The sequence below is a fragment of the Manis pentadactyla genome, chromosome 10 (genome assembly GCF_030020395.1).
Source record: "Manis pentadactyla isolate mManPen7 chromosome 10, mManPen7.hap1, whole genome shotgun sequence".
NCBI classification, from domain to species: Eukaryota; Metazoa; Chordata; class Mammalia; order Pholidota; family Manidae; genus Manis; species Manis pentadactyla.
This window is the reverse complement of record NC_080028.1, coordinates 23,433,573-23,446,214: the sequence shown is the minus strand read 5'-3', so window position 1 is coordinate 23,446,214 and position 12,642 is coordinate 23,433,573. Positions and strand designations below refer to the sequence as shown.

Genomic DNA, 12,642 nt, shown 5'->3' with positions numbered 1-12,642 from the left:
ATGAAGAACAGAAACCAAAACACAGCTGACATGATTAATCTGAAATCCATAAACCATTTCAGATCAAACACAAGGGAGGTGGATAATAATACTTGACCACAACATAAAAACTATAGTCACTTAACATTCATTCATTAGAGGGCACTGTTTTCCTTAATTTCATGTAGAATAAAAAAGATAGCTCCTCAGTATAAGAATTACATAGTGGGGGATTCAAGATGGAGGCATGAGAGGTGAGACAGAGAACTCCTCCCAAAACCACAAATAATATGAATATATAGTTAATACAACTAATCCTAAAAGACCAACAGGAAAGAAGGCTGCACCAGACTTCATATACCTGGAGAATAGAGCAGACCTTAAGAAACAGAGTGACGTACCAAAGCCGTGATCCAGCGAGACCCAAGCCCTTCCCCCACCACAACTCACCAGCAGGAGGAAGAAAAATGGAGCGGGGAGGGGGTGGAAGCCTAAGACTGCTGAATACCCAGCCCTGGAGATCTGCTTTGGGAGCACAAACCTACATTGCATGGTGCTTGGGAGATTAATGGGGTTGGAAAGCTAAGACAGGCAGAATACTTGGAGAGACTGAGATTCCAGCTGTTTGTGGAGGACAGGGATCCACATCTGGCTGCTCTGGGACAAAGGAAAGGCGGGTGGGTCTGAGAGGCTTCCTAGCAGCGAGAGGGCTGCTGAGGGGGCAGGGTTTGCACGGAGCTTGCTGCACAGGAGAAGGGATAGGTAGACAAGGTTGTCTGGGCATGCTCTGCCCAGCGGGTTGGAAACTTTCAGGAGCTTCAGGTGCTACATCCCCCGGCTGGCTACTCAGCTCCGAGACCCCCACTGTAAAACGCAGCCTGCTGCACATTCCTCCTGGCCTGCCCTCACCGGCTCACAAACCAGCAGTCCCTGTTTACGGCAGTTACAGATGCAAAGCATAGAGGCTTACACCTGTGTGCTTGACCCACTGGTTCTCACAGTGGAGACAGGCACTGTAGCCGGGATGAAGGAAACAGCTCTTTTCTAACCCCAGGTACCAGTGCCGCTCCCTGGCAACACCCAACATCACTCCAGGGGCTGAGCAGCTCCAGAGACTAGAGCTTCTGGGCACTAGAGGGAGCCAACATACAAATACGAAACGTCAAAAGAACCTGGTTCAACCCAAAATCTCAGAAACACCAGGAAAAGGGCCAAATGAAACTGAACTCACCCATCTTCCTGAAAGAGAATTCAAAATAAATATCACAAGCATGCTCATGGAGGTATAGAAAAATATTCAAGAACTCAGGGACGAATTTAGGATGGAGATTCAATCATTAAGAAACTCCGTATCTGAAATGAAACATAGAATGGAGAGATTTAAACGCAGATTAGATGTAGTAGAAGAGATGGTAAATGGAATAGAAATCAGAAAAGAGGAATACAAAGAAGCTGAGGCACAGACAGAAAAAAGAATCTCTAAGAATGAAAGAATATTGAGAGAACTGAGTGACCAATGCAAACGGAACATTTGCATTGTAGGGGTACCAGAAGAAGAAAGGGAGGGAAAAGGATAGAAAGTGTCCTTGAGAAGGTAATTGCTGAAAACTTCCACAATCTGGTGCACAGATCTCCCAAAACAAGGGACCCAAGGAAGACAACACCAAGCAATACAATAATTAAAATGTCAAAGATTAAGGATAAGGACAGACTTTTAAAGAAAAAAGATCACGTACAAAGGAAAACCCATAAGGCTATCATCAGACATCTCAACAGAGAAACCTTACAGGCCAGAAGGGAGTGGCATGATATATTCAATGCAATGAAGCAGAAGGGCCTCGAAGCAAGAATACATAATCCGGCAAGATTATCATTTAAATTTGAAGGAGGGATTAAACAATTTTCAGATAAGCAAAAGCTGAGAGTATTTACCTCCCAAAAACCACTTCTACAGTGCATTTTGGACGGACTGCTATAGATGGAAGTATTCCTAAGGCTAAATAGATATCACCAGGTGAAATAAAACCATAGTAAAGAAATCAGAACAATTAATTGCTAAGCACATTCAAAATCAAATCAACTTCCCCCAAAGTCAATCAACAGATAGATGAAGAATACAGAATATGATACCTAATATACAAAGAACGGAGGAGGAAGAAAAAGGAGGAAAAAAAAGAAGAACATTCAGGTTGTGTTCATAACAGCATACTAAGTGAGTTAAAATAGACTGTTAGATATTAAGGGAATTACCCTTGAACCTTTGGTAACCACGAATCTAAAGCCTGCAATGGCAATAAATACATACCTATCAATAATCACCCTAAATGTAAATGGTCTGAATGCACCAATCAAAAGACACAGAGTAATAGAATGGATAAAAAACAATACCAGACTATATGCTGCCAACAAGAGACTCACTTCAAACCCAAAGACATACAGAGACTGAAAGTAAAGGGATAGAAAAAGATATTTCATGCAACTAATAGGGAGAAAAAAGCAGGAGTTGCACTACTTATATCAGACAAAATAGACTTGAACACAAAGAAAGTAACAAAAGACAAAGAAAGACATTACATAATGATAAAGGGGTCAGTACAACAAGAGGATGTAACCATTATAAATATCTATGCACCCAACACAGGATCATCTACATATGTAAAACAAATACTAATAGAATTAAAGAGGGAAACAGAATGCAATGCATTCATTTTAGGAGACTTCAACACAACACTCACTCCAAAGCACAGATCAACCAGACAGAAAATAAGTAAAGAGACAGAGGCACCGAACAATGTATTAGAACAGATGGACCTAATGGACATCTACAGAACACTCCATCCAAAAGCAACATGATACACATTCTTCTCAAGTGCACGTGGAACATCTTCCATAGATCATATACTAGGCCACAAAAAGAGCCTCAGTAAATTAAAAAAGATTGAAATTGTACCAACCAGCTTCTCAGATCACAAAGGTGTGAAACTAGAAATAAATTACACAAAAAAAAGCAAAAGCCCACAAACACATGGAGGTTTAATAACATGCTCCTAAATAATCAATGGATCAATGACCAAATAAAAACAGAGATCAAGCAAAATATGGAGACAAATGACAACAATAATTCAACACCACAGAAATCTGTGGGACACAGCGAAGGCCATGCTAAGAGGGAAATATATTGCAATACAGGCATACCTAAGGAAAGAAGAACAATCCCATATCAACAGTCTGAACTCACAATTAATGAAACTAGAAAAAGAACAAATGAGACCCAAAGTCAGGAGAAGGGGGGGCATAATAAAGATTGCAGCAGAAATAAATAAAATTGAGAAGAGTAAAACAAGAGAAAGAATCAATGAAAGCAGGAGCTGGTTCTTCAAGAAAATAAACAAAATAGATAAACCCCTAGCCAGACTTACCAAGAAAAAAAGACAGTCTACACACATACACAGAATCAGAAATGAGCAAGGAAAAATCACTAAGGACAACACAGAAATACAAAGAATTATGAGAAAACACTATGAAAAAGTATATGCTAACAAACTGGATAACACAGAAGAAATGGACAACTTTCTAGAAAAATACAACATTCCAAGGCTGACCCAGAAAGTAACAGAAAAATCTGAATAGACCAATAACCAGAAAGGAAATTGAACTAGATATCAAAAAACTTCCCAAGAACAAAATCCCTGGACAGATGGTTTCACTGCTGAATTTTATCAAACATTTAGTGAAGACGTAATACCCACCCTCCGCAAAGTTTTCCAAAAAGTAGAAGAGAGGGGAATACTCCCAAATTCATTTTACAAGGCCAACATCACTCTAATACCAAAACCAGGCAAAGACACCACAAAAAATGAAAATTACAGACCAATATTTCTGATGAACATAGATGCAAAAATACTCAAAATATTAGCAAACCAAATTCAAAAATACATCAAAAAGATCATCCATCATGATCAAGTGGGATTCATCCCAGGGATGCAAGGGTGGTACAACATTTGAAAATCCATCAACATCATCCACCACATCAACAAAAAGAAGGACAAAAACCATATGATCATCTCCATAGATGCTAAAAAAGCATTTGACAAAATTCAACAGCAATTCATGATAAAAACTGTCAACAAAACGGGTATAGAGGGCAAGTACCTCAACATAATAAAGGCCGTATATGACAAAGCCACAGCCAACATTATACTTATCAGCGAGAAGCTGAGAGCTCTTCCTTTAAGATTGGGAACAAGACAAGGATGCCCACTCTCCCCACTTTTATTCAACATAGTTCTGGAGGTCCTAGCCACAGCAATCAGACAACACAAAGAAATAAAAGGCATCCAGACTGGCAAGGAAGAAGTTAAACTGTCCCTGTTTGCAGGTAACATGATATTGTACTAACAACCCTAAAAAATCCACACCATAATTACTAGATCTAATATCTGAATTCAGCAAAGATGCAGAAAACAAAATTAATACACAGAAATGTGTTGCATTCCTATACACTAACGATTAACTAGCAGAAAGAGAAATTAGGAAAATAATTCCATTCACAATTGCATCAAAAAGAATAAAATACCTAGGAATAAACCTAACCAAGGAAGTAAAAGACCTGTACCCTGAAAACTACAAGACACTCATAAGAGAAATTAAAGAAGATACCAACAAGTGGAAATACATCCTGTGCTCATGGATAGGAAGAATTAATATTGTCAAAATGGCCATTCTGCCTAAAGCAATCTACGATTCAATGCAATCCCTGTCAAAATACCAATAGCATTCTTCAACAAACTAGAGCAAATAGTTCTAAAATTCATATAGAACCACAAAAGACCCTGAATAGCCGAAGAAATCCTGAGAACAAAGAATAAAGCGAGGGGGATTATGCTCCCTGACTTCAAGCTCTACTGTAAAACCACAGTAATCAAGACAATTTGGTACTGACACAAGAACAGACCCATAGACCAATGGAACTGAGTAGAGAGCCCAGATATAAACCCAAGCATATATGGTCAATTAATATATGATAAAGGAGCCATGGAGATACAGTGGGGAAATGACAGCCTCTTCAACAACTGGTGTTGGCAAAACTGGACAGCTACATGCAAGAGAATGAAACCAGATTATTGTCTAACCCCATACACAAAAGTAAACTCAAAATGGATCAAAGACCTGAATGTAAGTCATGAAACCATAAAACGCTTAGAAGAAAACATAAACAATAATTTCCTGCTTATAAACACGAGCAACTTTTTCCTGAACGCATCTCCTTGGGCAAGGGAAACAAAAGAAAAAATGAACAAATGGGACTACATCATGCTAAAAAGCTTCTGTACAGCAAAGGACACCATCAGTAGAACAAAAAGGTATCCTACAGTATGGCAGAATATATTTGTAAATGACATATCAGACAAGGGGTTAACATACAAAATATATAAATAACTCCCATGCCTCAACACCCAAAAAGCAAATAACCAGACTAAAAAATGAACAGAGGATATGAACAGACACTTCTCCAAAGAAAAAATTCAGATGGCTAACAGGCACATGAAAAGATGCTCCACATTGCTAATTATTAGGGAAATGCAAATTAAAACCACAATGAGATATTGCCTCATACCAGTTAGGATGGCTAACATAGAAGAAAGACTAGGAACAACAAATGCTGGCAAGGATGTGGAGAAAGGGGTACCCTTCTATACTGCCATTGGGAATGTAAACTAGTTCAACCATTGTGGAAAGCAGTATGGAGATTCCTCAAAAAACTAAAAACAGAAATACCATTTGACCCAGGAATTCCACTCTAGGAATTTACCCTAAGAATGGAGGAGCCCAGTTTCAAAAAGACATATGCAGCCCTATGTTTATAGCAGCACTATTTACAATAGCCAAGAAATGGAAGCAATCTAAGTGTTTGTCCATCAGTAGATAAATGGATAAAGATGTGGAACATATACACAATGGAACATTATTCAGCTATAAGAAGAAAAAAATCCTACCATTTGCAACAACATGGATGGAGCTGGAGGGTATTATGCTCAGTGAAATAAGCCAGGCAGAGAAAGACAAGTACCAAATAATTTCACTCATCTGTGGAGCATAAGAATGAAGCAAAAACTGAGGGAACAAAACAGTAGCAGACTCACAGACCCCAAGAAAGGTAACTAACAGTTACCAAAGGGAAAGGGACTGGGGAGGGTGGGTGGGAAAGGAGGGAGAAGGGGAATAAAGGGCATTACATTTAGCGCACATAACAAAGGGGGGGCATGGGGAAGGCAGTATAGCACCGAGAGGACAAGTAGTAACTCTGTAGCAGCTTACTGTGCTGATGGACAGTGACTGTAATGGGGTATGTGGTGGGGACTTGATAATGGGGAGAATCTAGTAACCACAATGTTGCCTATGTGATTTTATATTAATGATACCAAAAGAAAGAATTTCAAGTTAACAAATTGCTTTTTTACAGCATTGAATGAGTTCTGTCCCCTGTTTTGTCACTCAATTTTTCTTATGAAAATGTCAGATATCATTCAGACTGCTTGTTCCTTTGTGTGTGAAGTTTCTTTTCCTCTGGCTATCTTTCAACTGTGTTAATCTTTTTTATTAAACTCTTTTATAATTTTTTTAAAAAAGAATTACATAGTGATTAAATAACTTTAGTTCCAATCTGAACATTTAATAGCTCCAAAACTTACCATAAGTAGGAATCTTTGATAAAAATTGGTAGCCAAAGAACACTTTAAAAGGACCAGATAATCAAATGACCAAAGTATGTGAATAAAAATGTCTTAAACAGTGATGTAAAACTATGATGATCATAAACCTATACCAAAATCAAGTTGGGATTATGCTTGTTATTTTATTGTATACTGACAAACATCAAATAACAATGAGTTCTTACATATAGCCTAAAGTAATTTTATTCTTTAGTATATAACCAAAACAGTAGTTTTTATTGAATAAAAAATGTCATGATATATTATGTGAAAAGGAGATAAAACAACTGTTAGAAACCCAGGACTCCTCATCAATTCCTTCTTCAGACACAGAGTTCAACTGGGTACTAGTTCCTGCCATATCTCTATATTGTCTCTAAGATCTGGATTCTTTCCATTTCCACACGACTGCTACATCATTCTTATATTTGAATAAATTCCTAATTCATCTCCCTGCCTCTAGACTTTTTCTCCTACTTCCTCATTACACTTTTCCAGAAGCTACTGTTATGGAACATAAAATGTGATCATTGCTTAATGTCAGCCTTTGCTTAAATGAATACCTCTGAGTTCCTTCCATTATATGGGATGAAGTCCAGACTCCTTGGCCCAAAATCTAAGGCTTTTTACAGTCTGAATCTATACTATCCTTTCAAGCCCTATTCTTCAATATTATTCCATATTTACCCTTCATATCAGCTATAATTTCCCCAACATACCTACCTGCATACCTCTGGATTTTAGTACATGAAATTTCCTCTGCTTAGAATACCCTTCTACCCATTTTCAAATTGACAAATTACTATACATTCATCTGAACCAGCCAAGCACCATCTCCTCTGTATGACTATGATGTGTAAACATACTTTACTTGTTGTCTCTTTTGTTGTCCTGTAGTACTTCATATATACATCTACTAAAGGACTACCATCATCCAAGAGATCCTCATATATACAATCACCTGATTCATGCTAAAGGTGATGTTACAAGAGGGAAAGATTCCTTTCAATAAGCAGTGCTGGATCAACTGCTACGTGCTAGGAAAAGATATTTGCAAGACATACAATTGATAAAGATCCTTTATATAGAAAGTAAAAGAATTCCTATAAATAAATAAGAAAAAGGCAGAAAAACCCAACAGAAAGGCAATAGGCTTGAGTAGTTCATGAACAAGGATATCTAAATGGATAATAAGCTAAAAAAAGGTGTTCAACTTAGTAGGAAAATGCAAAATAAAACCACAATGAGATACTCTACACACTCACCAGAAACGTTAAAATTTTTAAAAGAGAGATAATATAAAAAATTGGTAAGGATAACTAGAACTGGTGGTGGGAGTGTAAACTGGTACATGGAAACTCTGTTGGTACTACCTAGGAGAGCTCGACATACGCATACCATCAGATCCAACAATTCCACTCCTAGGTATGTACCCAACAGAGATGCTTACATATGTTAACCAAAACACATGTACAGGAATGGTGACAGAAGCACTAGTTGGTAACAGCCAAAAACTAAAAACAACCAATTGTAAATGTCCACCAACAGGAGACTGGGTAAAGTACAGTATATTCATACAATGGAATACCATGCAACCAAAAACAAAGGAACCATAATACACACAACAACCTAGGTGAAACACAAGCATAACAGAGTAAAAGAAGCCTACCACAAAAGAATATGTATTGTGGAATATATATGTATACATATATAAACTTGTAGAAATACACATTTTTATTATATAAATATGTATAAAATGTGCTTTATAATTTATACATTCAATTATGTAAAGTTTAAAAATGTAATAAGAAAAGAATAGTTAAGAGAATTTTAAAAAGTACACAAAGGGATTTTTTAAACTGTAGGTATTAGGACATCATAAATAATCAAACAGTGGAAAACATTGGTAAAACTAATCTTCAGCATTAGAAGGCAGGAGTAATGGCTACAGTTGAGGAAGTGGAAGTAGAAAGTGAACAGAGAGGCTGCAGATGGGGATTTCTGGAGTTTGGGGAATTTTATTTTATTGATCTGGCTACTGGTTACACAGATATGTTAACTTTGCAAATAGTCACTGAGCTACAGAATTATGCTTTATGTACTTTTCTATATTTCCAGTATATCATTTTATATTTTTATATATAATACATATTCTTTACACCAATAAAATTTTCCAAAAAATAAAATACTTGTATTTTATTTTTACTTACATTTTCCTTTTCCAATGTACATCTTTATTTTTTTAGATTTTTAACTAGTATTTTTTTCATTTTTTTATTGAGCTATAGCTGATATGCCAATATGTATCTTTAAACCCTTAAGAATGGAAAATGACAAAATCCAAAAGGCATTGTAATAAAATTTAGTTTTTAAAAATTAAATATAAATATAAACATTTATACTAAAAAATAAACAGATTTGATGGTAAAGGTATAGGAGACTAAAAACTTACTAAGGAAGCTCTACGAGACCTTCGGCTCATTGGTTGGTCAAATGGTGGACTGTTTATCTGCAACTTTTCCAGATATCCATCAGGTATTCTTATATCTGCAGGCAGTGATAACCGCTTATTTAAATCCTTAAAAAAAAAAAAAAGACAGAAAAGAAAGAAAATAAAAAAGATAGGTATAGACAACCATAAATAGAGGAGACAAGGGCATTTAACTTTTGAATTCCTGGGCTCTAATATATTATTTCCTAATGAGTACTAACTATAAAGTTTTACTTTAGTTGTGAAGTTATCCATGTTGATTATATATAATATACTGAATGCAAACATACTTAATGTAAGCAAAAGTATACAACATAGTTTTATAGATACTGTACTCTGCAACAGTTATTTCTGAATCATTTCTCTGGTAAATTCAACATGGAATTTACTTTAATATTATTATGCCATATAGGCAAAGACTACCACAAAATGTGATTGGTTTAAAAAGTTTCTGCGATGACTGCCCTTGTACTGTTCACCATGTAACTTATTCACTATGTAAGAATTTGTTCTCCATGTAAGAACTTGTTCGTTATGCTTCAGAAGATTGGAGACTGACGAAAATTAGGCTTGGGGTGGATTAATGATTGTGCATTGAGCATTGACTCCCCTATACAGAATTTTATTGTTGTTAACAACCATTTGATCAATAAATATGAGAGATGCCCTAACAACAACAACCAAGAAAAAGTACACACTTCCAATTGTAAAATAAATAAGCAACCGGGATGTAATGTATAGCATAAGGAATATAGTCAAAATATTGTAACAACTTGGTATGGTGATAGCTGGTACTTAGAATTATCATGTATATAAATGTTGAATCACTGTGTTGTACACCTGAAACTAATGTAATGTAATACTGTGTGTCAACTACCCTTCAATAAAAAATAATTATCTAAAATGTGATTGGTTTAAATAACTACTCAAGTAGATACTTGATGATTTTGTTTGCAACACACTGAGATAAGTGAAATACTTTATTATTGATATATCAATGGAAAGAAGTATATAAAAGGCATTTCTATTTCATTAAATTATAAATGTGAACTGGAAGAAACATAAAAGGGAATCTTGCCTGTATTATCACATCAAGAAACATAAATCCTATAAAAATAAATCCCTACTATTCACAATAGTAACCAGACAATGAAACAAACTTGAGATGTATAGGAACTATATATTTACTGACAGATTTGTATAACTTAAGTACAGAAATATACCATGGTATATTTAATTTAAGATTAAATAATGAAAAGATAATGGTTTTTCCATATTAGTTTTATATTTTACATAACCCAAATAATAACAATAATATTTGTCTTCAAATAAAACAAGATGTTTAAAATTTACCTAGAAAAACAAAAACATTCTAAAATAAATAAGAATATATATGTGTCTGAAGAAGGGGAGATGGTAAAAAAGAAGTCTTTCCAGATATTAAAATACACAACAAAAGAATATAATCAAGTGTCTCACCTTTGGAGGAAAAATAAATATAGCTCAATGGAAGAATGAGAAAGCCCACATATAGATCATATAGATCCCAATAGTAAAGAAAACTTTAGAACATGTAATAAATTCGTAAATATGGTGAAGAAAAATAAAGATTTTTTTTATTACTGTGATATAATTTATAGTGATATCAACAGATAGCAAGATGATCTCAAGAGCTGAAAATGTTAATTCATCATTTAGAAACTGATGTTGTTTTCCTTAACTGATTCTGAAGCAATCTTTTATCAATGAAAATATGATTAACTACTAGGACAAATGCCCTAACCATCATCTCAACTCAACACCACTGAAAAAGCAATATTCTTAACTCAAAACATGTTCAATTTTTTTGAAAAAACCTATTTTAATCTATAGTATATACTGATGGTAACACTCATAATCAACTTCTGTCTTAAAGTTTATATATAACACTGACAAAAACAAATGAAATCTTTGTTCTTTTACACAATTGATATGTGCTACAGAGCAGGTATAATAAACCATACAGGAAATGATATCCATATTTATAATATAAAGCAAGAAAAAAAAGCTGGTGCTTATTTTCAACAAACCTTTTGAAATTTGAAATATTTTAAAAATAAAATATGGAGTATCCAGACGAATCTCATAAATATAATTAAAATCTTATTTTTCTAGAAAGAATTTTGCTAATGTATCATTCTTGATTTCTGGAATGTTTGAGAATTCATGTTTCCCTTGCAGAGCCCTTATGCAGTGTTTTGTAGAAGTAAATGCAATTAAGTATATTTGCCTTGGGGTAGTAGATAATTACAAAAAATGAACTATTCATAACACTACTCTTTACTGATGCAAAGAAACAACTTTGTGTAAGTGTCATTTGCCTTCATGAAAATTTTCAAGTAGGCATTTACTCTGGCATATATATATGTATACACACACACACACACACACATATGTGTATGTGTTATTTGTACAAACACAAATATGTGGGCACCTTTTTTTTTTAAATGGTTACCTCCATTGAGATCCGTCTATGTATACGATTTCTAAGACAAACACCCGTAGGTGACTGGACTTCATCAGATGATGTCCCAGAAGCTTGGTCACTCTCACCATCTGATCCCATTTTTAGATTTTCATGAACAATATCTGCATCAGAATGAAGTATTATTTATCTTAAAAGAGATGAATTATACCTATTCTATCAAATAATTTATTAACCCTACAGGTAATACATAGACAGCTAATACATAAAAATCACAGCATAAAGTCTTTTACATTCTCAGTGGCACAGGTGCACAGCTAATAGAAAAAAAAAATATGACTCGAATGTCTTAAAACAGTAGTGAGAAATCCTTTTACATCCTCAGATTATGAAAACTTATGCAAAAAATTAAAATTCAGGCTATTATCAAGCTGAGTAATAAAATTATAGCCTGAAAATAATACTTGAGGATTACTTAGTCAGTTCTCTCATTTTCCAAATCTGTCAACCAAGACCTTGAAAGGTTAAATAATTTTCAAAGGTTACACAGCTTAGAGGCAGAGCTAAAACAGAAAGCCGGTATATTTGGCCTTTTATTTAGTTTACTATTCTTTCTGTTAAATAATGTGCCATTGGGTCTACAGCCAAATGAGCTAGTTCTTTGACTATTCTTTAAAAATATTTTATATATCTGCTAATGCAGCTTCCCCCACCGCCGACCCCCAGTGTTAAAAAATAAAACAACAACGATTCAAAAATTATTCACTGAATATATACTTTGTACCAGAACTACAAAAACAAGCTTGTGACCACCAAAAATCTGTTGGGAGACAAAAACATATTTAAATTACAATAAAGGTGGGTTATGATATTTTTCCAATAGGGATAAAAGTTGAATGGGAGTAGAATGGAGGGAGATTAATTCCATCTGAGAATATTAAACAACCAAATTTGTGTACCTGTATAAGCTGCTCATTTATTTGCACATGCTAACC

General features: G+C 34.9%; 1 protein-coding gene across 4 annotated transcripts in view; it reads right to left on the bottom strand.

The window, feature by feature from the left end:
* The window catches only part of CDK17 (cyclin dependent kinase 17), a 102,081-nt gene that overhangs the window by 24,514 nt on the left and 64,925 nt on the right, over positions 1 to 12,642 (bottom strand). For all 4 annotated transcript variants that reach the window (XM_036891572.2, XM_036891571.2, XM_057486496.1 and 1 more), the window contains exons 4-5: positions 11,678 to 11,811; positions 9,145 to 9,270 (exon numbers count right to left, since the gene is read on the bottom strand). In XM_036891572.2, the coding sequence (XP_036747467.1) occupies positions 9,145 to 9,270; positions 11,678 to 11,811 (260 nt within the window). The remainder of the gene's footprint in view (positions 1 to 9,144; positions 9,271 to 11,677; positions 11,812 to 12,642) is intronic.